At 44.3% G+C, this 25,393-nt stretch overlaps 1 protein-coding gene and 1 pseudogene across 3 annotated transcripts in view; both read right to left on the reverse strand.

The window, feature by feature from the left end:
- LOC112253520 (echinoderm microtubule-associated protein-like 4) overlaps window positions 1-25,393 on the reverse strand; it is a 118,202-nt gene that overhangs the window by 63,219 nt on the left and 29,590 nt on the right. For 2 of the 3 annotated variants that reach the window (XM_042323504.1, XM_042323502.1), the window contains exon 1: window positions 243-768. The exons of the other annotated variant lie outside the window; for it this stretch is intronic. In XM_042323504.1, the coding sequence (XP_042179438.1) occupies window positions 243-321 (79 nt within the window). In that variant the 5' untranslated portion in view covers window positions 322-768. Of the gene's footprint in view, window positions 1-242; window positions 769-25,393 lie in introns of those variants that run through there. 3 annotated transcript variants of the gene reach the window in all.
- LOC112252877 lies at window positions 1,855-2,376 on the reverse strand (annotated as a pseudogene).

Below are 25,393 nucleotides of genomic sequence, written 5' to 3' on the forward strand. Positions count from 1 at the left end.
AAAGTCAAAGGTATTGTCTGTTAAAACCACTTGCATGCAATTTCTGGTAAACCACACAGATGGTATTGCAGTAGAGAGATTCTGCAGCAAACTCCACTTCAAGTGCATAGCTGGGGGAAACCCCATAGAGAGCACACACACACGCCAATGAACCACATGGAGCTAGCACCCCATTAACCTCCAAACATCTCTCTCTGGAACAGTACTGAAAGCAATTCTACGGTTATAGTACAGTACATTACCGGCACAGTGGTTGTTGAGCAAGGCGTTGGTGGTTGTAGAGTTGCAAGCTGGGGCCACAGACAACAAGCCCTCCTCCATTCTCTTCTTACTGCAGACACACACACACACACACACCCGCAGACGGATACACACACCTCTCCCTTGACAAGATCCAGGCAGCTTCCTGCCTTTTTTTTAACTGTCCCGAGAGTGTGTGAGTGAGTACCCTTGCCTCGCTGCTACACGCCTGCTGTGTTTGTGACTGTGTATACGTGTGTGTGGTAGACTATTCTTCTCGTCGTCTTAGGCAGTCCTGTTTTTCCTCGCTCTCTCTCTCTCTCTTTTTCTAGAGTCTATTTCATTTCCTTCTTCCTTTCGATCAGGTCTTCCTCGACTGCAGTCAGAAGGATTTCTGGTTGTCTGTGTGCAAACAGAATGCTTTTTAGTCTCCCTCTTACTTCTCTCTCGTTTGTGTCTGCTCTCTCTGGTGTACACTCACACACAGTGCCACTGCTGCACGCTCACACAAAGCCCGGAGCGAATGAGCGAGCGAGAGAGTGAGGCAGGAGGAGGAGATCGAGATTTTTTTTTTTAACAAAAATCCTTGGCTGGCTCAGGGAGTGGCTAAAGCTGAGCTGCGCTGCTGCTGTTGGCTCACAGAGCTTTAACCCCATGAATGCCAATAGCAATAAGGCTCCTGTGGACATAGAGAGAGAACGAGGAGGAGGAAAGAGGGGGAGAGGAGAGCGCGTAGAGGTGACATTATAGCGCGAAGAGAATAGTTCCTGCTCCACTAACTCATTGGTTTCTGGAGCTATCTTGGCCCCTCGTTAGGTCTCCAAACATGCCGATGGCGAAGCTGTTAGTCACCAAAAAACGTTATTCATTCACGTCTCCCTCGCCGCCAAAAACACATTTATTAGATTTCAGAGAGACAAAGTCAGAATCCTATAAAGAATATACAGTATATTATTCTTCTATTTTTTGTTGTTGTTCTGGATTATTATTATTCATTATTTATATATTTTTTACCCTCTTTTTCTCCCCAATTTCGTGGTATCCAATTGTTAGTATCTTGTCTCATCGCTACAACTCCTGTACGGGCTCGGGAGAGACAAAGGTCAAGTGCCACGCATCCTCCAAAACACAACCTAACCAAGCCACACTGCTTCTTAACACAGCGCGCCTCCAACCCGGAAGCCAGCTGCACCAACGTGTTGGAGGAAACACCCAATTGTGCGTCGCCCCATGGACCTCCCGGTCGCGGCCGCCTGCAACAGAGCCTGGGCTCGAACCCAGAGTCTCTGATGCGATGCCTTAGACCACTGCGCCACCCGGGACGCCTATTATTAGTATTTTAAACATTCAGGGAATGTATGTGGTAAGACCAAGACATCTCGAAGGCAAAAATAAACAGAGGAATGAGGAAGAAGTTTAAAAAAAAGAAAAACCATTATTTTCAAAAAGTACTTTTCTTTATTTAGTAGATTCTGTATAACTAAACAATATCTTAGTGATCCAGCAGAATGCCATCCAACACAGTGAACGAGCCGCAATAACGGTGGGGCAGTCCGGCTCAGCATCGGAGAGAGAAACTACAAAAAGGAATAATCAAAACTGATTGAGGTTTTCTGTGAAGGCCGTCGCATATGGAACCAATACACATGCTAGAACCTGATTGTGGGTGGAGTTTGTTGCCTGGGCAGTCAAGCCTTTCTATTTGCCGGTCATTTGCTTAACCGCCACCGCATGCTCCTCCCCCATAGCGGACAGCACGGAGACCATGATATCCTCAGAGGTGGCAAACCTCTGCTCTATTTCCTTGCCCAGGTCTGAATCACTTGCCATTGCCACTCATGAGGGACATGAACCCATCAGTGATGTTCAACAGCTGGAAATCGTTTATCTCGACGTGGGGCACATCCACGTTGTGTGTGGAGGGACACAAGTCCTCATTCTTCTTGTTGGTGAAGATGTCAATGCCCATCGTGTTAAACCTTGGCGTGTCTGTGCTTTCCGGTCTTGGAGGTGGACATTTCCACAATCTTGCAGGGGTGTCCCTTCAGCAGCACAAAGAGGTTCTTTCGCAGGGCAGGAATGGGGGGTGGAGGCGCCAGAATCTCCAGTGGTGAAGTCAAGTTTGGGGTCTGCCATGGTGTGCCAGATTAAGAGCACTTCCAAGAGAAAGAGGAACGGGACTGCGCAAGCGTGACCAACTTTACTCGCCAAGTCAGATTACACAGCCACACGATCTGCCTCACAAATGATGTCATCGCTATCTTAAAGAGACAGCGCACAATTGAATAAAAAGAGACTGCTTCTTCTACGCAAATGCTGTCGATCAGTGCAATAAAAGAATACGTTCTCCTAGCAGTTGCCAATAAAATAAGTCCTAAATAGAAGGGATTGTTTGTCATCTGTAGCCCCATGATATCAGCTAAAACGAGCTCAACTCAATGCGTGCACCCGCTCCTTTTGAATAACATCCCATGCATCTGTATTGGGAAGAGTCCTAGGCTACATTTTTGATTTACCCAGTTTATCAATAGAGATGTACCTTTCAAATAAATGATTACCATTGTTGTTGTTTTTTGTAGTTCGTTTGGTAAAAACTAAGTCAAATTGACCGTATGATTGATTCATTAATGCATACATTGCTGTCTCAAAAGAATTGACATCAAAATGTTCAAATTTGATGATATTGAACTCAAAATACGGCCAGCAATTGAACAGAGCAGTAAGCGGAGTCTGTCTGGATCAAGTGCCATTCTGGGACTTTAGATGATATCACAAAAAGAAAAAGTATTGTTTTGGAATCGAGTATCATGATGGTGTCGAGTATCACGATACTAAACCTGGTTATCCAAGTCAGAATTCTCGTATATCGTGACAACACGAATACTTACGTCAAGGTTATAACATCCCTCTAGAATGACAATGGTCTTCTATGGCTGACCTACAGTGTAGTCTATGGCTATGCTGTGAAAGATAGAAATGTTCCTTGTTGAGCTGAAATTTAAAAAATAAAAAACATTTTAACCGTCTAATCTAAACTCCATGATCAGCACCTGGTCTGGACGAAATTAAACCCACTGTTCCACACATGACTGCAGGAGCACAGCCAAAACACTGGGCCTGAGGTGGAGACAAAGAGCACAATGGTAGAAATACACATTCTGTTAAACACACATTCTCACTAAGATTTTAGCAAAGTTTGGATGGAACAGTGTGCAGCATGTACGTAGATAGGTATTCTGTTGATGTGCACGAGGCTCTTTAAAGACTGCACATGTGTGCACAGGCTACTCCTGCTGGCTGCATTGCAGACAGTTGAAACTGGACCCTCTGCCCTGTGCTTGTATTATTATTCTGTTTAAACCTGAGGCTCAGAGGGAGAGCAGGTCCCAGCCGATGGCAGGGATTTCAACCAGAGTGAACCATTTTAATCTCCACTGTTAGAGAAAGGCCGAGAAAGCGAGCAAGCGAGAGAGAACGATCGAGAAAGGGAGCGAGCGAGACAGCAAATTATTTCAAGGCAGCACTCTACCACGTTGGAAGGAAAACCCTAAACAGAAAGGGGACTGGTGACTAGCCAGGAGGAAGGGATGGGGGGGGAGTAGAAGCCATTGCCACCATACTGTACATCTACAATGGGCTCTACAATGACTCATGGTATGGGCAGCAAAGTCCAGTACGGGTAGCTGAAGCCCAATATGGCGACCAGACTATGGGCGTGTCGTAAGGAGTGGGCGTGTGGAAAGGAGTGGGCGTGTCGTAAGGACTGGGTGTACAGAAAGTGGATCAGCTACGTGGGCAGATTTGTTGCCACTCGATATCGTTTTGCGAGGCTGAAAGGGCTGTACTACTGCGGTAGCTATGTGGCTATTTTTTTCTCTTACACCGTTTTATTAGTAGGATAGCAGCCTACACAATAAATAATATTGTTCACCATGTAGATGTCACCTTGATCATACATAGTCTACTACTCAATGGGGAGGGAATGAATGGCAACAACACCAAGACACAGTGCCCTTTGCTCCCGCTTGACAACCACTAGTGTCCGGCAACGGCGTGGGAAGTAGCTCCCTAGGAGCTACTTAGGGTGACAGTTGCAGTAAACACTCGCATACAACGCACGAAACATAAAAATAAACAATCGTCAGTTTTATAACTGAAAATGTACAATTATTTGTGTAAAACTAACAATGAAATACGACTCAGACTCATCCTCTGTTTAATTTAGGAAATCTGGTTGCCAAGTATTTCCCCAAATAAAAAAATTGACATTTGTTCATGTCTCAATGTAATCAAGGTATGAAATGACTGTATTTGAAAATAATACATTTTTTGGCTTAGTGGTCAATTTGCAGTGCACAAATTATAATTTTACAGCCTCCCAGCCATTCGCTCCGAAAAACAATCGACCCGTGGCTGAATCTAGTTGCCTACCCCAGGGGTAAGGGTTCACACAAGATGTATGGCGAAAGCAGGTGATAGGAGGAAGGGACCCGTTTCAGCAGTGTGAAAGGTGAGGAAGCCAACTGTGACACTGAAGTTGTCCTCAAAATACGCAATGAGCTTTAACAGTTGTCAGTACAAATGACATTAGCACAGTGACAGACAAGTAAACTGTTGTGAGGTCAAAAGCCAAGAACACAGAGTTCTAGAGAGGGGACATTTTATCTCATACCTAAGCACAGTCAAGACAAGTCAGCCTGTGAGGCCCCTCAAACATGTTCCTGCTCTCTACTGAAAACCCCTGGTGTGGCACGCGCGTTAACTGCCATCTGAAGGGAGATGAAACCTAGATGTTACACCCTGTGTAGAGAGGAATTGCAGCGGAGTCACCAAAATAGAGCTGACAGGAAAGAGGAGGGTGGCAGGAAAGCAGACAGGGCCTGACACACTTAAAACTGAAACGCTGCAATCAGAACACTTACGGTACTCGGCTACTCTCTCGAAACAAAACTCTTCACCATGTTGGAGGCTAAAACAGAGTTCTGAAACAGGGACGACTTAAGGGGTGGTGTCAAAACAGCCTCTTCAGTCCTCAGAGTTAAAGGGAGATTTGGGGATTTTTTTGGCAATGATGCCTTTCAATCTACTTCCCCAGAGTCAGATGAAATCGTGGATACAATTTTTATGTCTCTGTGTCCAGAATGAAGTTCGAGGTAGTTTTGCAAACCAATGCTAACTAGTGTTAGCACAATTAACAGAAGGCTAAGGGTGTCTGCTAGGGGTCTGGAGAAGTTACAGGAGGAAAGGTCCTATAGCCACAGGGGCATATATATGTACTAGTGACAGATTTTAAATACCTCAAATTAGAATTAGGTTGGGTAAAAAACAAGCAAAGGCGCTGAAAAACGCTAAACTACACCATCTCTTCCACTTTAAAACCAATTCTTCTAGCGTTCTTGTTATTTTCTCTCTCCTGATTCGCCCTCTCTCCTCCTCTTTTCTCTCCTGCTCTCTCTCATCGACGCGTCTTAATCTGCCTAATGGTTTTTCCGACGGGGCAAGTCGGGGCATACCAGAGGAATAAAATACTATCTGCTAATCTTCCTCGGTAACATCGTGTTACTTAAGAGGAAATCACTGCCAGTGCCAGTCTGATGAGTTACCCAACCTGCGGGCTCTATTCTTGCTCTATGTGGCCCCAGGGAGCGGTGCCAGTTTCACTATCTCCCACCCAGGCTGCATTATAAGAGGACAGAGTGCAGCGCCTTGGTTCAATGAAGTGTCATGGCGCCCTTTCAAGTGACACACTCAAGCGCAGAGGAGGAAGCACCTGGCATGGAGTCACAGCACTGACGCCCATCAACTACCCCATGGATAAGGTACTGTATACTACCATTTATGTGTGAGAGTGAACCTGTTTCTTTTTAGAATTGAAGTCAGCAACCAGTGTTTACACTTGTGCATGTTTCAGACAGTAATACTGCACAGAAAACAAATGGGAAATCACATACTAGACAGTGTGAGGAAAAACAGGGGGGAGTGAAGAAAGGCGAGAGAGATGAAAAGAGACACAGAGAGACAGACAGGTGGTGTCTGAGGCAGATACATGGCGGCTCTCTAAGGAAGGAATGGGGTCAGAGGTTAGGGTCGCAGGAGAGAAGGATGAAGGGAGGAAGAGTGGGAGGAGAGGGGAAGGGGAGGAATGTGTGTTGAAAACCACAGAGCAACGTGTTGGACAGACTGGGACACGTTCTTAGGAGGCCAGCCACATGCTCGGAGCGAACATGTCTGTCTGTCTGCCTGTCTTGCAGGATTCCACACGTTGACAGACAGCAAGCCAAGCATAACAGCATTATATAATATACACAGTGTTATACAACCCAACACGACGCAGCATAATATGCTGCAGTACGACACATTAAATGAACGACGCAGCGAAGCAGAGTGACTGCTACCAGGAACGACAATGGAAGGTAATGTAGAGCTAATCAGCATCTTGCCCTCATGACTCTCAGCCTTGGTTCACTAGTGTGCAGCTCCCTTCGGGCACCCAGCCACTCTCTAAATCTGTGTTAACAGAGTTGGCAGAAGGTATATATTGATGTGCGACATCCCAACAGGGTAGAGTATGAAACACGCAGTTTGATGAGCTGTGCGTAAGGGGTTTGTATCTAATGTTGGGGTTATTCGAGGCTCGACTATGCTTGAAATGTGAAATGTGTGTGTGTGTGAGTGTGTAGGAGGTAGACATAGCTGATACTGTTGTGTTATTCTAAGCCCCTGTTCAGTAGTGTTAAGCCCAAACTCCCTGACCCCCTCTGGTACCCCAGCAGCAGATATGGGTGGGAGGGGGGGGGGGGTGGCGGTGTAGTAGGGGCCCCCTTGCCTCGCCGTGCTACGCCCACCACTCCTGGCCCTTGGCAGCTTCGCCCACATTCCTCACCGCCCTGTTTGCAATTAGACTGGCACTGGACCCTCAGACTGCGGGAGCCATGACGACCTGCCAGCTAACGCAAATCACGCACTCATGGTACAACAGAGTACCTACACCCTCAACCACTCAGGATACCTAGCTACTTTAAAAGATACATTGTATACAGAAGACAGCCATGCACTGATGGTACAGAACACCTACTGGAAACCTACACACATCAACAATTGCAACATATGTAAATTGTGGTACACTACTAAGGTCATTTCCACATAAAGGACCCATGAGCACCAGCATGTGAAGTTCATAGGAGTATGTCAAATCTGGTGTCAAATGAAAGATACGAGTCTATATTTTTATATGCATTCTTTTTAAATACATTTGCTATCCTAAATATTAGGAATAAGCAAACAGACAGAAAAGGGGTCTTAGAAAAAGTCTGAAACTGTACTTTACTGTACTCTACTGTGGTGTTCTGTACTTTGCCCTCCACCCATCAAATGAAATCAAATGTTATTGGTCACATACACATGGTTAGCAGATGTTAATGTGAGTGCAGCGATGCTTGTGCTTCTAGTTCTGACCGTGCAGTAATATCTAGAAAGTAATCTAACAATTTCACAACTACCTTAGACATACAAGTGTAAAGGAATTAATAAGAATATGTACATATAAATATATGGATGAGCGATGGCCGAACAGCATAGGTAAGATGCAGTAGATGGTATAGAGTACAGTATATACATATGAGATGAGTAATGTAGGGTATGTAAACATTGTATAAAGTGGAATTGTTTAAAGTGACTAATGATACATTTATTACACCCAATTTTGTGGCTAGAGATTTGAGTCAGTATGTTGGCAGCAGCCACTAAATTTTAGTGATGGCTGTTTAACAGTCTGATGGCCTTCAGATAGTCTGCCTTCTTAACCACGCTCTCTGTGTGGGTGGACCATTTCAATTTGTCCGTGATGTGTACACTGAGGAACATAAAACTTTCCACATTCGCCACTACTGTCCTGTCGATGTGGATATGGGGGTGCTCCCTCTGCTGTTTCCTGAAGTCCACGATCATCTCCTTTGTTTTGTTCATGTTGAGTGTGAGGTTATTTTCCTGACACCACACTCCAAGGGCCCTCACCTCCTCCCTGTAGGCAGACTCATCATTGTTGGTAATCAAGCCTACCACTGTAGTGTCGTCTGCAAACTTGATGACTGAGTTGGAGATGTGCATGGCCACGCAGTCATGGGTGAACAGGGAGTACAGGAGAGAGCTGAGAACACACCCTTGTGGGGCCCCAGTATTTAGGATCAGCGGGGTGGAGATGTTGTTTCCTACCCTCACCACCTGGGGGCGGCCTGTCAGAAGGTCCAGGACCCAGTTGCACACGGCGAGGTCGAGACCCAGGGTCTAATGGCGAGTTTGGAGGGTACTATGGTGTTAAATGCTGAGCTGTAATCGATGAACAGCATTCTTACATAGGTATTCCTCTTGTCCAGATGGGTTAGGGCAGTGTGCAGTGTGATTGCGATGCGTCATCTGTGGATCTATTGGGGCGGTTAGCAAATTGGAGTGGGTCTAGGGTGTCAGGTAGGGTGGAGGTGACATGATCCTTGACTAGTCTCTCAAACCACTTCATGACGGAAGTGAGTACTACAGGGCTCATTTAGCTGTGAGTACTACAGGGCTTGTTTAGCTCAGTTACCTTAGTTTTCTTGGGAACAGGAACAATGGTGGCCCTCTTGAAGCATGTGGGAACAGCAGACTTGGATAGGGATTGATTGAATATGTCCGTAAACATACCAGCCAGCTGGTCTGCACATGCTCTGAGGACGCGGCTAGGGATGTCGTCTGTGCCGGCAGCCTGGCGAGGGTTAGCATGTTTAAATGTTTTACTCGCGTTGGCTGCGGTAAAGGAGAGCCCGCAGGTTTTGTTAGCGGGCCATGTCAGTGGTGCTGTATTGTCCTCAAAGCGAGCAAAGAAGTTGTTTTGTTTGTCTGGCAGCAAGACGTCGGTGTCAGCGACGGGGCTGGTTTTCTTTTTTAATCTGGGATTGGCTGTAGACCCTGTCACATAGTCTCGTGTTTAAACCGTTGAATTGCGACTCTACTTTGTCTCTATACTGACACGTAGCTTGTTTGATTGCCTTGTGGAGGGAAAGGTGGGCGAGGGAGGGCTTTGTATGCATCACGGAAGTTAGAGTAGCAACGATCCAGAATTTTGCCAGCCCGGGTCGCACATTCGATATACTGCTAAAATTTATGGAGCCTTGTTTTCAGATTAGTCTTGTGAAAATCTCCAGCTACAATAAATGCAGCCTCAGGATATGTGGTTTCCAGATTTACATAGAGTCCAATGAAGTTATTTCAGGGCAGTCAAGGTATCTGTTCGGGGGGGGGGATATACACAGCTGATATTATAATCGAAGAGAATTCTCTTGGTAGATAATACGGTCGTCATTTGATGGTAAGGAATTCTAGGTCAAGTGAACAAAAAGAACTTGAGTTCCTGTATGTTGTTATGATCACACCACGACTCTTTAATTATAAGGCATACACCCCCGCCCATCTTCTTACCAGAGAGATGTCTGTTTCTGTCGGGGCGATGCGTGAGAAAACCGGGTGCCTGTACCTACTCTGATAAGGTATCCCAAGTGAGCCATGTTTCCATGAAACAGAGAATGTAACAATCTCTGATGTGTCTCTGGAAGGCAACCCTTGCTTGAATTTCATCTACCTTGTTGTCAAGAGAGTGGACATTGGTGTGTAGTATACTCGGAAGCGGTTAGCGTTGTCCCCGTCTATGGAGCCTGACCAGAAGACCGCTCCGTCTGGCCCTTCTGCGGCGCCGTTGTTTTGGTTCGCCTACTGGGATCCGATCCATTGTCCTGGGTGGTGGTCCAAACAGAGGATCCGTGGGAAAGTTGTATTCCTGGTCGTAATGTTGGTAAGTTGATGTTGCTCTTATATCCAATAGTTCTTCCCGGATGTACAGTGCCTTGCGAAAGTATTCGGCCCCCTTGAACTTTGCGACCTTTTGCCACATTTCAGGCTTCAAACATAAAGATAAAAAACTGTATTTTTTGGTGAAGAATCAACAACAAGTGGGACACAATCATGAAGTGGAACGACATTTATTGGATATTTCAAACTTTTTAAACAAATCAAAAACTGAACAATTGGGCGTGCAAAATTATTCAGCCCCTTTACTTTCAGTGCAGCAAACTCTCTCCAGAAGTTCAGTGAGGATCTCTGAATGATCCAATGTTGACCTAAATGACTAATGATGATAAATACAATCCACGTATCCAAGTCTCCGTATAAATGCACCTGCACTGTGATAGTCTCAGAGGTCCGTTAAAAGCGCAGAGAGCATCATGAAGAACAAGGAACACACCAGGCAGGTCCGAGATACTGTTGTGAAGAAGTTTAAAGCCGGATTTGGATACAAAAAGATTTCCCAAGCTTTAAACATCCCAAGGAGCACTGTGCAAGCGATAATATTGAAATGGAAGGAGTATCAGACCACTGCAAATCTACCAAGACCTGGCCGTCCCTCAACTTTCAGCTCATACAAGGAGAAGACTGATCAGAGATGCAGCCAAGAGGCCCATGATCACTCTGGATGAACTGCAGAGATCTACAGCTGAGGTGGGAGACTCTGTCCATAGGACAACAATCAGTCGCATATTGCACAAATCTGGCCTTTATGGAAGAGTGGCAAGAAGAAAGCCATTTCTTAAAGATATCCATAAAAAGTGTTGTTTAAAGTTTGCCACAAGCCACCTGGGAGACACACCAAACATGTGGAAGAAGGTGCTCTGGTCAGATGAAACCAATATTGAACTTTTTGGCAACAATGCAAAACGTTATGTTTGGCGTAAAAGCAACACAGCTCATCACAATGAACACACCATCCCCACTGTCAAACATGGTGGTGGCAGCATCATGGTTTGGGCCTGCTTTTCTTCAGCAGGGACAGGGAAGATGGTTAAAATTGATGGGAAGATGGATGGAGCCAAATACAGGACCATTCTGGAAGAAAACCTGATGGAGTCTGCAAAAGACCTGAGACTGGGACGGAGATTTGTCTTCCAACAAGACAATGATCCAAAACATAAAGCAAAATCTACAATGGAATGGTTCAAAAATAAACATATCCAGGTTTTAGAATTGCCAAGTCAAAGTCCAGACCTGAATCCAATCGAGAATCTGTGGAAAGAACTGAAAACTGCTGTTCACAAATGCTCCCCATCCAACCTCACTGAGCTCGAGCTGTTTTGCAAGGAGGAATGGGAAAAAATTTCAGTCTCTCGATGTGCAAAACTGATAGAGACATACCCCAAGCGACTTACAGCTGTAATCGCAGCAAAAGGTGGCGCTACAATGTATTAACTTAAGGGGGCTGAATAATTTTGCACGCCCAATTTTTCAGTTTTTGATTTGTTAAAGAAGTTTGAAATATCCAATAAATGTCGTTCCACTTCATGATTGTGTCCCACTTGTTGTTGATTCTTCACAAAAAAATACAGTTTTATATCTTTATGTTTGATGCCTGAAATGTGGCAAAAGGTCGCAAAGTTCAAGTGGGCCGAATACTTTCGCAAGGCACTGTATGTAATAAGACTTAAGATTTCCTGGGGTAACAGTGTAAGAAATAATACATTTAAAAAACAAAATACTGCATAGTTTCCTAAGAACGTGAAGCGAGGCGACCATCTCTGTCGGCGCCATCCTGAAGCAAGTGAAACATAAGAATAAACGTCTATGATTGGTTCAGGCCAAAAATCAACATACAGTTGAAGTCACAAGGTTACATAAACTTAGGTTGGAGTCATTAAAACTTGTTTTTCAACCACTCCACAAATGTATTGTTAACAAACTAGAGTTTTGGCAAGTCCGTTAGGACATCTACTTTGTGCATGACAAGTAATTTTTCCAACAATTATTTACAGACTGTATCACAATTCCAGTGGGTCAGAAGTTTACATACATTAAGTTGACTGTGACTTGAAACTGCTTGGAAAATTCCATAAAATGATGTCATTGCTTTAGAAGCTTCTGCTAGGATAACTGACATCATTTGAGTCAATAGGTGGTGTACCTGTGGATGTATTTAGAGGCCTACCTTCCAACTCAGTGCCTCTTTGCTTGACATCATGGGAAAATCAAAAGAAATCAGCCAAGACCTCAGAACAAAATTGTAAACCTCCACAAGTCTGGTTCATCCTTGGGAGCAATTTCCAAACGCCTGAAGGTATCACGTTCATCTGAACAAACAATAGTACCCAAGTATAATCACCATGGGACCACGCAGCTGTCATACCGCTCAGGAATGAGACGAGCTCCGTTTCCTAGAGTTGAAGGTACTGTGGTGCGAAAAGTGCAAATAAATCCCAGAACAAGAGCAAAGGACCTTGTGAAGATGCTGGAGGAAACAGGTACGAAAGATATCTATGTCCACAGTAAAACGAGTCCTTTATCGACATAACCTGAAAGGCCGCTCAGCAAGGAAGAAGCCACTGCTCCAAAACCGCCATAAAAATGCCAGACTACGGTTTGCAATTGCACATGGGGACAAAGATCATACGTTTTGGAGAAATGTCCTCTGGTCTGATGAAACAAAAATAGAAATGTTGGCCATAATGACCATTGTTATGTTTGGAGGAAAAAGTGGGATGCTTGCAAGCTGAAGAACACCATCCCAACCGTGAAGCACGGGGGTGGCAGCATCATGTTGTGGGGGTGCTTTGCTGCAGGAGGGGCTGGTGCACTTCACAAAATAGAGAAAGGAAAGTTTTTAAAAAGATTGTTACGAATTGAACTTTAATTAAATGAGTTGACTTTTCACATGGGACGATTTCATTGAACAACAAAAGAAAGGTCATATTTATTGACCCCCAATGATCCATGGCATCTCTATAAAATGATAGTCTAGAAACTAAAGCTTTGGTTGTCTTCCTCTCAGGCTTCCACATCTTCTCCCTGAACTTCTTCAATGTCCACCTCTTGAACATCGGACTCTGAGGTCTCATCTTCACTGTCACTTTCCAACCATGTTGAGGAAGGCTCGTTGTCAGGCTCAAAAAGCCACAAATTTGCCTGGATGGACACCAATTTTTCAACCTTTGTATTGGTCAGCCTGTTGCATGCTATGGTGTGTGTGTTCCCAAACAAGGACCAGTTGTGCTCTGAAGCGGCTGATGTTGGTGGGATTTGGATGGTGATGGAGGCAACAGGGGAAAGAGCCTCAGATCCACAAAGTCCCTTCCACCAGGTGGCTAATGAGATATGTTGGCACGACTGCCATATTGCATCTCCATCCCAAAGCCCTTGCTTGGAAGTGTACTTCGCCAGTCTGCCAAGAACCTTGCCCTCATCCAGACCAAGGTGGCGAGACAAGGTAGTGATGACACCATAAGCCTTGTTGATCTCTGCACCAGACAGGATGCTCTTGCCAGCATACTTACGGTCCAACATGTACGCTGTGGCGTGTATGGGCATCAGGCAGAAGTCTTCACGCTTTTTGATGTATTTCAGAACTGCATTTTTCTCTGCTTGAAGCAACAGTGAAGTGGACAGGGCAGTACAGATTTCTTCTCTGACATCAGACAGGGTGGCATTGTCTCCCTCAATCCATGCAATGGCTACTGCTATAGGTTTCAGGAGTTTCAGGCTGCTTACCACTCTCTCCCAAAATACATCATTTAGGAGGATCCTCTTGATGGGGCTGTCCATATCGGCAGACTGTGATATGGCCATTTCTTGGAGAGACTCCTTCCCCCCCAGGAGACTGTCAAACATGATGACAACACCACCCCAACAAGTGTTGCTGGGCAGCTTCAATGTGGTGCTCTTATTCTTTTCACTTTGCTTGGGGAGGTAGATTGCTGCTATAACTTAATGACCCTTCACATACCTAACCATTTCCTTGGCTCTCTTGTAGAGTGCATCCATTGTTTTCAGTGCCATGATGTTCTTGAGGAGCAGATTCAAGGCATGAGCAGCACCGCCATTGGGTGTGAGGTGAGGGTAGGACTCCTCCCTTTTAGACCAAGCAGCCTTCGTGTTCTGGACGACCTTTTGTGGTCCAAGTGTAACCGATATGAAATGGCTAGCTAGTTAGCGGTGGTGCGCACTAATAGCATTTCAATCGGTGACGTCACTTGCTCTGAGACCTTGAAGTAGTGGTTCCCCTTGCTCTGCAAGGGCCGCGGCTTTTGTGGAGCGATGGGTAACGATGCTTCGTGGGTGACTGTTGTTGATGTGTTCAGAGGGTCCCTGGTTCGCGCCCGGGTATGGGCCAGGGGACGGTCTAAAGTTATACTGTTACATTGATGCTGTTGACCCGGATCACTGGTTGATGCGGAAAAGGAGGAGGTCAAAATGGGGGTGAGTGTAACCGATGTGAAATGGCTAGCTAGTTAGCGGTGGTGCGCACTAATAGCGTTTCAATCGGTGATGTCACTTGCTCTGAGACCCTGAAGTAGTGGTTCCCCTTGCTCTGCAAGGGCCGCAGCTTTTGTGGATTGATGGGTAACGATGCTTCGAGGGTAACTGTTGTTGATGTGTGCAGAGGGTTCCTGGTTCGAGCCCGGGTATGGGCGAGGGGACTGTCTAAAGTTATACTGTTACACAAGGTCATTGATGACTGCCTTCAGCTCATCTGCAATGTAGAGACCGGTGTGTCTGTTGTCCCTTGTATCTGTGCTCTTGTAGAATACTGGTTGAGGGGTGGAGATGATGTAGTTAATTATTCCTTGCCCACGAACATTCGACCACCCATCCGAGATGATTGTAATACAGTCTGCTTTCTCTATGATTTGCTTGACCTTCACTTGACCTCTGTTGAACTCTGCATCCAGAAAATGAGTAGATAAAGCATGTCTGGTTGGAGGGGTGTATTCTGGGCAAAGAACATTCAGAAATCTCTTCCAATACACATTGCCTGTGAGCATCAGAGGTGTACCAGTTGCATACACAGCTTGAGCAAGACATTCATCAGCATTTCTCTGTCTACATTCCTTCATTGAGTCAAAAAACTTCTGATTCCAGAAGGACCATGAGCTGTTGCTATCGATAAGGTTTCGGATTCATAATTTTCACCTCGAATAGAAGTAGAGGGACTTTTGTAAGAGGTTGCTTGTTGTGAGCGCTGACGGGAATGTATGCACTTGGCAAGAAAGAGGATTCTGCATCTTTGTTGCATTCTTCACATATGATTTGGCACAGTATTTGCAAATGTACACATATTTTCCTTCTAAATTAGCTGCAGTGAAATGTCTCCACACATCAGAGAGTGCCCGTGGCATTTTCCTGTAAAGATTAGATTTTTTGGGGTGGGGGGACCCCAAATACAATTCCATGTACAGATAAATAGTTCACCCTTATGTTGTCTTAGTGGTGGGTCATTTTTTTTACCCCTATGTCAAACAGCAGAGAAACCCCCCTTAATTATATTTTTTTCCACTAGAAATTTGATGACTTTTTCTAGATTGACCCCAACATTAGAAAAAGTGAATCATCGCCTTTGTTCATATTTCCATGAAAGCTGTACACGACAAGGGTACAAAGATTGTTTTAGGGTCATTTTTGACTCGGCAATTAAAACAAAACAAAAATCACACACACAATTTTGTGCTACTGATTGAACTCAAAACGAAAACGTTCTTGTGCATGTGCAGCATCTCCCCTCCACGACTCAAGTTCACAGACAAAATAAACAAAATTTCAGACAAAATAAACATTTCTTCAAAGCATTGTTTACTAATGGGGAATGCAGTCTGAGGCTATAAAGGTGCTGCAGATGACAGTCCCCCCAGTTCTCTCTTTGCTGAAGCCATGACTGCACGTTTCAGTGCCCAACAGGTTGTTGATCAGATTTTTTCAGTGTCCAGGAGGAACAAGAGAACAATGATTTAGAATAGGAGGTATCTGAAGAAGAAGATGGGGAAGAATACAACCCAGAGCACGGTGCATCATCTTCAGATGAAGCCCGGAGAAGAACCAGGGGATGCGGGTTGTGCTTGATGTGACAGACGGACTGAGGGGGCACCTTTCTTCCCCTCTTATGAACTCAACCAGCAGCTCCTGGAGAGGAAAATGACCATGGTTGGCACAGTTAAAAAGAACAAGCCTGAGCTCCCACTGTACTCCTCACAACAAGGAGGAGAGAGGCCTTCTCAAAGTTTGCCTTCACCCCCACCACCACTCCCAAAGAGTAACAAGAATGTGGTCCTCCTGAGCACACTGCACAAAACGGCTGAGATCAGTGATCGTGAGGACAGGAAGCCAGCCATCATCCTGGACTACAACCACAACAAAGGAGGCGTAGACAACCTGGGCAAGGTGATTGGAAATTACAGCTGCAGGAGGATGACTGCCTGCTGGACCCTGGTCATCTTCCATAACATCATTGATGTCTCCTCATAAAATGCCTTCATGAAATGGAACAAGATCAATCCTACCTGGATGCCTGATAAGCGAAACAAGAGGAGGATGTTCTTGGAGCAGCTGGGAAAGGCACTTGTAACCCAAAGAAGGGAGAACCTCCCCTGCACGGCAGCGCTTGTGAAAGCTGTTCAAGGGGCTAAATCTAGTCCTGATCTTGCCTGCCCCAGGCTGCAGCAGGCAAGAGGAGGAGATTAGAGGTTGACCGATTAAATCGGCATGGCCTATTAATTAGGGCCGATTGCAAGTTTTCATAACTGTCGGTAATCTGCATTTTTGGACGCCGATTATGGCCGATTACATTGCAATCCATGAGGAGACTGCGTAGCAAGCTGACCACCTGTTACGCGAGTGCAGCAAGGAGCCAAGGTAAATTGCTAGCTAGCATTAAACTTATCTTAGAAAAAACAATCAATCTAAATATAATCACTGGTTAACTACACATGGTTGATGATATTACCAGTTTAACTAGCTTGTCCTGCGTTGATTATAATCAATGCGGTGCCTGTTAATTTATCATTGAATCACAGCCTACTTCGCCAAACGGGTGATGATTTAACAAAAGGGCATTCGCGAAAAAAGCACAATCGTTGCACCAATGTACCTAACCATTATCATCAATGTCTTTCTTACAATCAATACACAGAAGTATATTTTTTGAAACCAGCATATTTAGTTCAAAGAAATTCATGTTAGCAGGCAATATTAACTAGGGAAATTGTGTCACTTCTCTTGTGCTCAGTGCAAGCAGAGTCAGGGTATAGTTTGGGCCGCCTAGCTTGTTGCGAACTGTGTGAAGACCATTTCTTCCAAACAAAGACCGTAATTAAATTGCCAGAATTTTACAGAATTATGACATAACATTGAAGGTTGTGCAATGTAACAGCAATATTTAGACTTAGGGTTGCCACCCGTTCGATAAAATACGGAACGGTTCCGTATTTCACTGAAAGAATAAACGTTTTCTTTTCAAAATGATAGGTCATTAATATGTTAAAACCCGGAAACTAAGGTTTGTACTTCTGTTTATTTTTTATTATTATAATTAGGTCTATGATTTGATATTTGATAGAGCAGTCTGAGCGGTGGTAGGCAGCAGCAGGCTCATAAGCATTCATTCAAACAGCACTTTCCTGCGTTTGCCAGCAGCTCTTCACAATGCTTGAAGCACAGCGCTGTTTATGACATCAAGCCTATCAACTCCTGAGATTAGTTTGGAAATACTATAGTACCTATAAGAACATCCAATAGTCAAAGGTAAATTAAATACAAATGGTATAGAGAGAAATTGTCATATAATTGTTAACAAGTTTAAACACTTCACTGTAGGCTACTATTTACTAGTTAACAAAAAAGAATGTATGTCATAAAATATATTCACCCCACCCAGTATTGTAATCAAAACTTGCCCAAAAGCATGTAGTCCTTGGCTCAGACAGTGTAGTAATGTGGGCTCAATAGCAGCTCATTAGTGTGCAAGATCTTGAGAATCAGCTGTACATGTGGTGGAAGAGTGCACTGCACATGTGATGGAAGAATGCATTGTGCATGCAGAGGGTGGAAATTGCATGAATTGGGGATAGTTTAACCAAAATATGCCACATGACCTATAATTGCCTTATGTGTATACCACAAAAAAAAGGTTCACTGTTATAAGCTAACTTTTTTTAATGAATTTAAGCAAAATTCCTGGGCTTAACTTTCCATGGAAACTTCTGGAAATTTACCGAAAGGTTTCTGACCCTTTGCAACCCTACATGAGACAAAATGAATGTGTAGCATGTGTTAATTGTAGGGGTGCCCATGGGACTGGGGTTCGGAAATGTCCCATGCGAGAGAGGCAGGATGAGGTTTCCAGTGTTAGAGTAGTGAACAAAGTAGATGAATATGGGACAAGGGGGAGGATGGATACTGAGAGGAGTGGTGTGAGAAGTAGATCTGTACCAGTACAGAGGGATAAACCAACAAGTGATAGATGTTCCAATAAGATCGGCATTTATAGCATTTATAGCAATGGTTATCAACTGTACAGCAGGCATGGAACGTTAAGAGAAAATCGAGGTTGTGGTGGCAGCTGCAGAGAAGTATTTGGGTGTGCGAGATTTGACGTCAGAAGAGTTACAGGGTGTGTTGAGTGGTGGTGGTGGTGATGTCTAGGTAGATAGGCTACTTCAAAGCAAGGTATCTCATCTTTTTTTTATCCCTGATTCTTTGAACGAGGGACTAATTGTATTAAGACAAAAGTACTTGGTTGTAATGTTGCAATATTTTATATCAAGCGTCGCGGGCAACCATTCTCCAGGTTAGCTAGCTACTGGATAGCTAGCTACTGGATACATTGTAGCCTAAACATCAGCTGCTCAATAGGACCTTGATGAGCAGACTTGGGTGTGCAGGCTTGGCTTTTGATCCAACCCTGAAACACCCATGAGCTCTCCAGACTGTTGACAACATGTGACCAACAGTGCAGTTCTACTCTGTGGGAGGTTAAGTGCCTTGATCAAGGGCACAATAGCAGGAGATGGTACTGTAGGCCTACATGGGATCGAACACAGAAGCCGTCCAGTGTCAATAATGGTTACTTTTTCATGTCAGAGGTCTATAGCATAATGTAATTCGTGAGGTTTGGTGAACATAGTCTAATTGACCGACTTGGAAAAAGACAGCTCCTGCACTTCTTTCCCAAGTCAAGCACTGTCAAAAAACAAAATCGATTTTTTTCAAAGTCGAGGTGTCATATCATAGCTGACACCCCCGTTGTTTCTGCAGACATCTTTGACTCTTAATATTTAACAGAGCTTTTGGAAAATGTGGTCACAGAAAACTCAAGGAGATTTTTACAAAACTTTGCATCTGCACAGTTCTTCCAGTAAATGTGTTTTTGTACAATTTTCTGTGGAAACTGTTAAAAGTAGTTATTGTGCAATGAGTTGTATGGTTTATTAAACTTAGAAATGAAATGGTTTTTATCGTGAAATCTGAGTCTCAGCGCAATTCTGTTACTGTGAAATTGCCCCCCCAAAAAACGTAGGATGCATGCCAGCAAAGCCATTACACAACATTAAACAATACATGAATTGCACTATACCACTGCTACACCTGGCTATCAGTGGAGCCTTGTCTTGCAGCGAAACAGTTCATTCAGCCTCATTTACTGCCTTTAAAAAAAAAACATAGCTGATATGGCTGACTGCTTAAACAAATGTGGATTCTACTGACAAAAGTCAGATTTTGCAGTTCCAAGTTAACAGTTGTTTTGAGAGTGGCACAAATCATGCTTCATTGACAGTGTGGCAAATTTTAAACTAGGAAGAGAGACCCTTAATCTTAGACTTGGGATCACACAGCCACAGCGACTCCACTGAATAGAAGCCTAATAATTGCTTTGCAATGCTTGCAGTTAGTCACTGATTCCTTCCAAACCACTCTTTGTTGAATTCGCGAATTCCAACTTGTGTAATCTTTATGTCCAATGGCCGATGGGCACAGATGTTTTATCTATAATTTATCTTCATATAGCAGGGTTCCCGAGTGGTGCAGCAGTCTAAGGCACTGCATCTCAGCGCTAGAGGTGGCACTACAGACACCTTGGTTCGACTCCAGGCTGTATCACAACCGGCAGTGATTGGAAGTCCCATAGGGCGGCGCCCAGCGTCGTCCGGCTTTGGCCGGTGTAGGCCAAATTTTCGAGGTCTACCCTTAGACTTGGCGGTGACGTAGTGTCCCCATGAGTGACAGAACACTCAGCTAATCAAGCGCCATATTTTCTGCTGGCTTGCCCCACCACCACAGAAAGCACTGAGCTAGGCTGAAACACCTGCATTTTGGAGCTAATTGACTCAAGAAAACAAAAAAGGAGACCATGTTTGTTTGCAGCTTTAACTCATTTATATATATATTTTTAATGACATTGTTTGCAAACTGATATGTCACATATTAATGCCAAAATAACATGCAAAACAGGCAAGCCCCCCCCCCCCAAAAAAAAACAGTCTCTGCCCCACCTGCCCTGAATGACAGGTCAGCACTGGAAATTGCCCATACCATACTTTGGGGCCTCATGCTATCTATTGTTATCTTGAAGCCACAGGTGCATTGCAACAGTTTATTTTCAGTTTTACTTTAAAGCTAGATCTTGCTTTGACATTCCCGCCACGCAGACAAAGAGGTAGACTCACCACAGCTCTGTGCCTAAAGTAACAGGCCCCATCCCTGCCCGTGCCCCCCGGCCCTGCCTGAGCCAAATCACAGGTGTAGAACCATTTTGTGTCGGAGTCAGGAGGAAACCGATTGAATGAGCCTGCTGAACGCAAATCTGAGCAAACAAATGCAATGCTGCGGAAATTAAACTGGAAACATGCCAACGTTGGCAGACTCATAAAACAGCCATGGAGTATATTGTTCTGTGGAATCGCTCCATTGATTATTATACAGTGCTGTGTAATAGTTGATTTTGACCTCCTGATGCTATGTGTCTGAGTCTCAGCCCTTATTATCAATGTGCAGAGGGCATTGAGTCTCTAACACAACAACAAACTACAACGTCCCAGATCCTGTTAACAAAACATATGGTAGATATGATTTCATGTCCTTGTGAGTATGTCTGGTCTTTGAGTAGTGCAGGTGCTTACAATACACAATGAAGTTAATCATTAACTTTGAATAAGGCCTATAAAATCCCCCCTTTTGTAAAACTATCACAGGCAGCTGAAAATGGGTTTTACTATCCCTCACTAAGATAAGGCAGTTTCACTACACACACGGACACAGTCCAGTGCTCGCATATCCTGTCATGGCACAATTCCACACACACATGGTTGAAAGTGCACACACACACACACACAGGGTCCACCAAGAAGTCAAAGCCGCCACAATGTAATTGTAGTAAGTAGAAATGAATGTTTAAATGTAAAAACAGTGTGTAAGACAGTGAGGGAGGTCTTGATCAAATCCAGTGATTCCTCACAAAACCCAGACAAAAGAAAACCATGATTTGGGGGATTTTCATGAAATGTAATCCATTATTAATAAAACATGGAAAATACTGGAATATTCTATGGATTACATTTTGTGAAAATCCCCCAAAATCATGGTCATTATTTTTGTCTGGGTTTGGTGAGTAAACACTGTTCTATAACGAGGTTGTTCTGAATCTGAGCCTTATTTTCGGTTACAGTATGGTTTTAGACCACCCTGCAATTGGCTGAAACACATACACACATGCTGGGTCAGTTTATCAGCATGTATGAACATACGCATGTATGTACATAAGCAGGTGTGTGAGGAAGTTAGATGGTGTGTGTGTGTGTGTGTGTGTGTGTGTGTGCTTGCAGGAGTTTGTGTGTCTGTGTCTTCAGAGGGCCCTATATAACAGCCTTTTAAAAGCAGCAGGAGCCTGGATTCAGGCCTGCAGTACAACTGAAACATCACTAACGGACTCTTACTGACAAGCCAACACTCATCCGTCTCTGACTGACTGCAGCATGCAGACACCACCTTTTTCACATAGTTTAACTGCTGGAATCTTGGGCCTTTGTGCCTTTCCAACCCCAGTAATAAAAGAAACAAGGGGAAAAACAACAATTACGCTAAAAACCTGGGCAGGGAACGGAAGAGAGAAGCAGGGATCTGGAAGCTGTGTGTTCCTGCTTGCCTCCCATTCCCGGAAAAGCAGCATCTGGACCTAGGGAGCTTGGAGAGGGAGGGAAGGAGAGGGGTGGGTTGAGGTCGCATGGTCGACCGAACATCAGAAAAACAGCCAAAGTAAGACAAGGGCTCCACAGAGAGAAAGAGCTCTCTTCTCCTAGCCTGAAGAGTTGTTTGTGAGTGCTATGACACCCTCCATAACTCGACCAAAAACAGCTGAATATCTGCAATAGGTCCATTAAAACACGAACGTGTTTAAACATTATTTAAACACGATGTAAAGAAGCAATTCCCCCTTGCCTATGGCCATAACACCAATGTGCCACAGTAATTCTGGGTTAAACAGAGGCACAGGCATGGTCTTTTTTCCAAGATCCAAGCTGTAGTATGTGTTTTAAATGTTAAAGCCAACTGACTGTTGCAAGTACTGGATATAATACCAGACTGCTTTTCAAAGTACTCTAACATAAATTTGTTCACTTTAAAATGCATAGCATAGGTTATATCCAGCCAAGGTCACTTCATGGGGCAAATAGAGATCTAAATGCTAAGTGTTAGGTAGTTTGAACCCCTAAGGCCTCCAAAACCAGCTCTGTGTCCTTAACCATAGAACTTTAGCACCTATTTCAACCTCTCCACAATATGTTGAGACACTCCACAGGCCCCAAGCCTGTGTCAGTCAGTGAGACAGCACCCCCTATCTGCCAACCAATGACACTCCACCATCTGCACTCCTCAGGACTAGGCAGAAAACCTCCACTGTGGTTGGGTGGATGACAAGAAGACACACACACTTCCCCCACACTGCTCACCTGGTCATAATGTAAATCCCTCTCTCGTTCTCTTGTCTGTCTGCCCAGTTGCCATGGAAAAGTACCATAGGAAAGTTAGGCTTACTGCAGCAGAGGTCTCCCCCTCCTCTCTCGGTCTGTCTCTGAAATATTCCCCATTCTGACTCAGCATCACTGCACTGAGCAGGAAGACAGAACCGGTTAAATCAATGCAGGGCACCGCCGCATTGGGTTCTAACACAGCAGAATCAGTACTAGTGGTGTACCATGGTCCTGTATCTAGTGTTAATAGACTGAAACTGTATATTCATGTATAGTCTATTCAAATGTTAAGTGAGTGCTAGGCAGTGTTGTGGTAAATGCACTACGCAGTACATTCATCATTTGTAGGTGATAAAAGCTCAAAAAAAGCATCTGCAGCACAAAGTCATCAAAGAGAGGGACAGAACAGGGGAAATTCCACAGAACGTAATTATGCAAACTCCAATTTTTCACATTAAAATATCCCTCTGTTTTTTTATGCAATCATGTTTTCTACAAACTCTTACATATCTGCCTCTGAATTAAGATTCAAAGATGTCTACAGAAAGAATAGGGTATGAGCTATGACATGACACCTTGAGTTTGAAAACATCTCTTTTGGATATTGAGCGGATTTACACCTGGTAACAGACTTACGGTAACATAATTACATTATGGGTCCCTGATCTGTACCACACAGAAATCCATAATTATGGATATGAATTGTAATTATCTTAATGGTGATGTATCCTGAATAGGTATACACAAGGTAGAGATTTGCAATATCATATACAGTACCAGTCAAAAGCTTGGACACACCTACTCATTTATTTATTTTTTCTACATTGTAGAATAACAGTGAAGACATCAAAACTATGAAATAACACATATGGAATCATGTCGTAACCAAAAAGTGTTAAACAAATCAAAATATATTTTATATATTTGAGATTCTTCAAAGTAAACACCCTTTGCCTTGATTACACCTTTGCATATTCTTGAAATTCTCTCAACCAGCTTCACCTGGAATGCTTTTCCAACAGTCTTGAAGGAGTCCCCACATATGCTGAGCACTTGTTGGCTACTTTTCCTTCACTCTGTGGTCCAACTCATCCCAAACCATCTCAATTGGGTTGAGGTCGGGTGATTGTGGAGGCCAGGTCATCTGAGGTCGGGTGATTGACCTTAGCCTGGACAACTCTTGCCAGTCTGCACAGCGTGATTCAAACCAGAGAATATCGGACGTATTTTTCTCCATATCTCCTGATTCCTACCGCAAGCTCTGAACCTTTTCACCTGGAACAACATAGCTAGCTAGCTGCTATCCGAGTGGCCACTCCTGGCTAAAGTCTCTGTCCCGAAGCAAGCACCAATTAGCCTGGAGCTAGCCTATGCTAGGCCCATCTCCCGGCTAGCTAAGGAGGTCCATCAGCCACTCCTTGGGCTACAATACCTATTTTGCCAATTGGCCTGGACCCCTTTTACTGCCGATACGGAGCCCCGCCGATCCATCACGACTAGACTACTGATGGAATCTGCCCGAGGGGTTTTTTCAACTGGATCCTCCATCGCGACGTCCCCTGAATGCTCATCTGCTAGCCTGCTAGCCACGGCCCTCTAGCTGTCTAGAGCATATCGGACTGTTAGCTGAAGAGGCCCATTGGCCAATTTCTTGGGCCACTATACCTATTTTGCCATTTGTCCTGGACCCTTTTACTAGCTGTCTGAATCGCTGTGTCTCCAGCCCGCCTAGATACTAACTGGATCCCTATGATCACTCGGCTACACATGCCTCTCCCTAATATCAATATGCCTTGTCCATTGCTGTTTTGGTTAGTGATTGTCTGATTTCACTGTAGAGCCTCTAGCCCTACTCAATACGCCTTAACTAACCCTTTAGTTGCACCTCCCACACATGCGGTGACCTCACCTGGTTTCAATTATGTTTCTAGAGACAATATCCCTCTCATCGTCACTCAATGCATAGGTTTACCTCCACTGTACTCACATCCTACCATACCCTTGTCTGTACATTATACCTTGAATCTATTCTACCGTGCCCAGAAACCTGCTCCTTTTACTCTCTGTTCCAAAAGTATTAGACGACCAGTTCTTATAGCCTTTAGCCGTACCCTTAGCCTACACCACCTCTGTTCCTCTGGTGATGTAGAGGTTAATCCAGGCCCTGCAGTGCCTAGCTCCACTCCCATTCCCCAGGCGCTCTCATTTGTTGACTTCTTTAACTGTAGAAGACTTGGTTTCATGCATGTTAACATTAGAAGCCTCCTCCCTAAGTTTGTTTTATTCACTGCTTTAGCACACTCTGCCAAACCGGATGTCCTAAGAAAAAAAGGTCTCTCACCGTTGCCGCT

The sequence above is a fragment of the Oncorhynchus tshawytscha genome, linkage group LG06, assembly GCF_018296145.1.
Source record: "Oncorhynchus tshawytscha isolate Ot180627B linkage group LG06, Otsh_v2.0, whole genome shotgun sequence".
Lineage (NCBI taxonomy): Eukaryota > Metazoa > Chordata > Actinopteri > Salmoniformes > Salmonidae > Oncorhynchus > Oncorhynchus tshawytscha.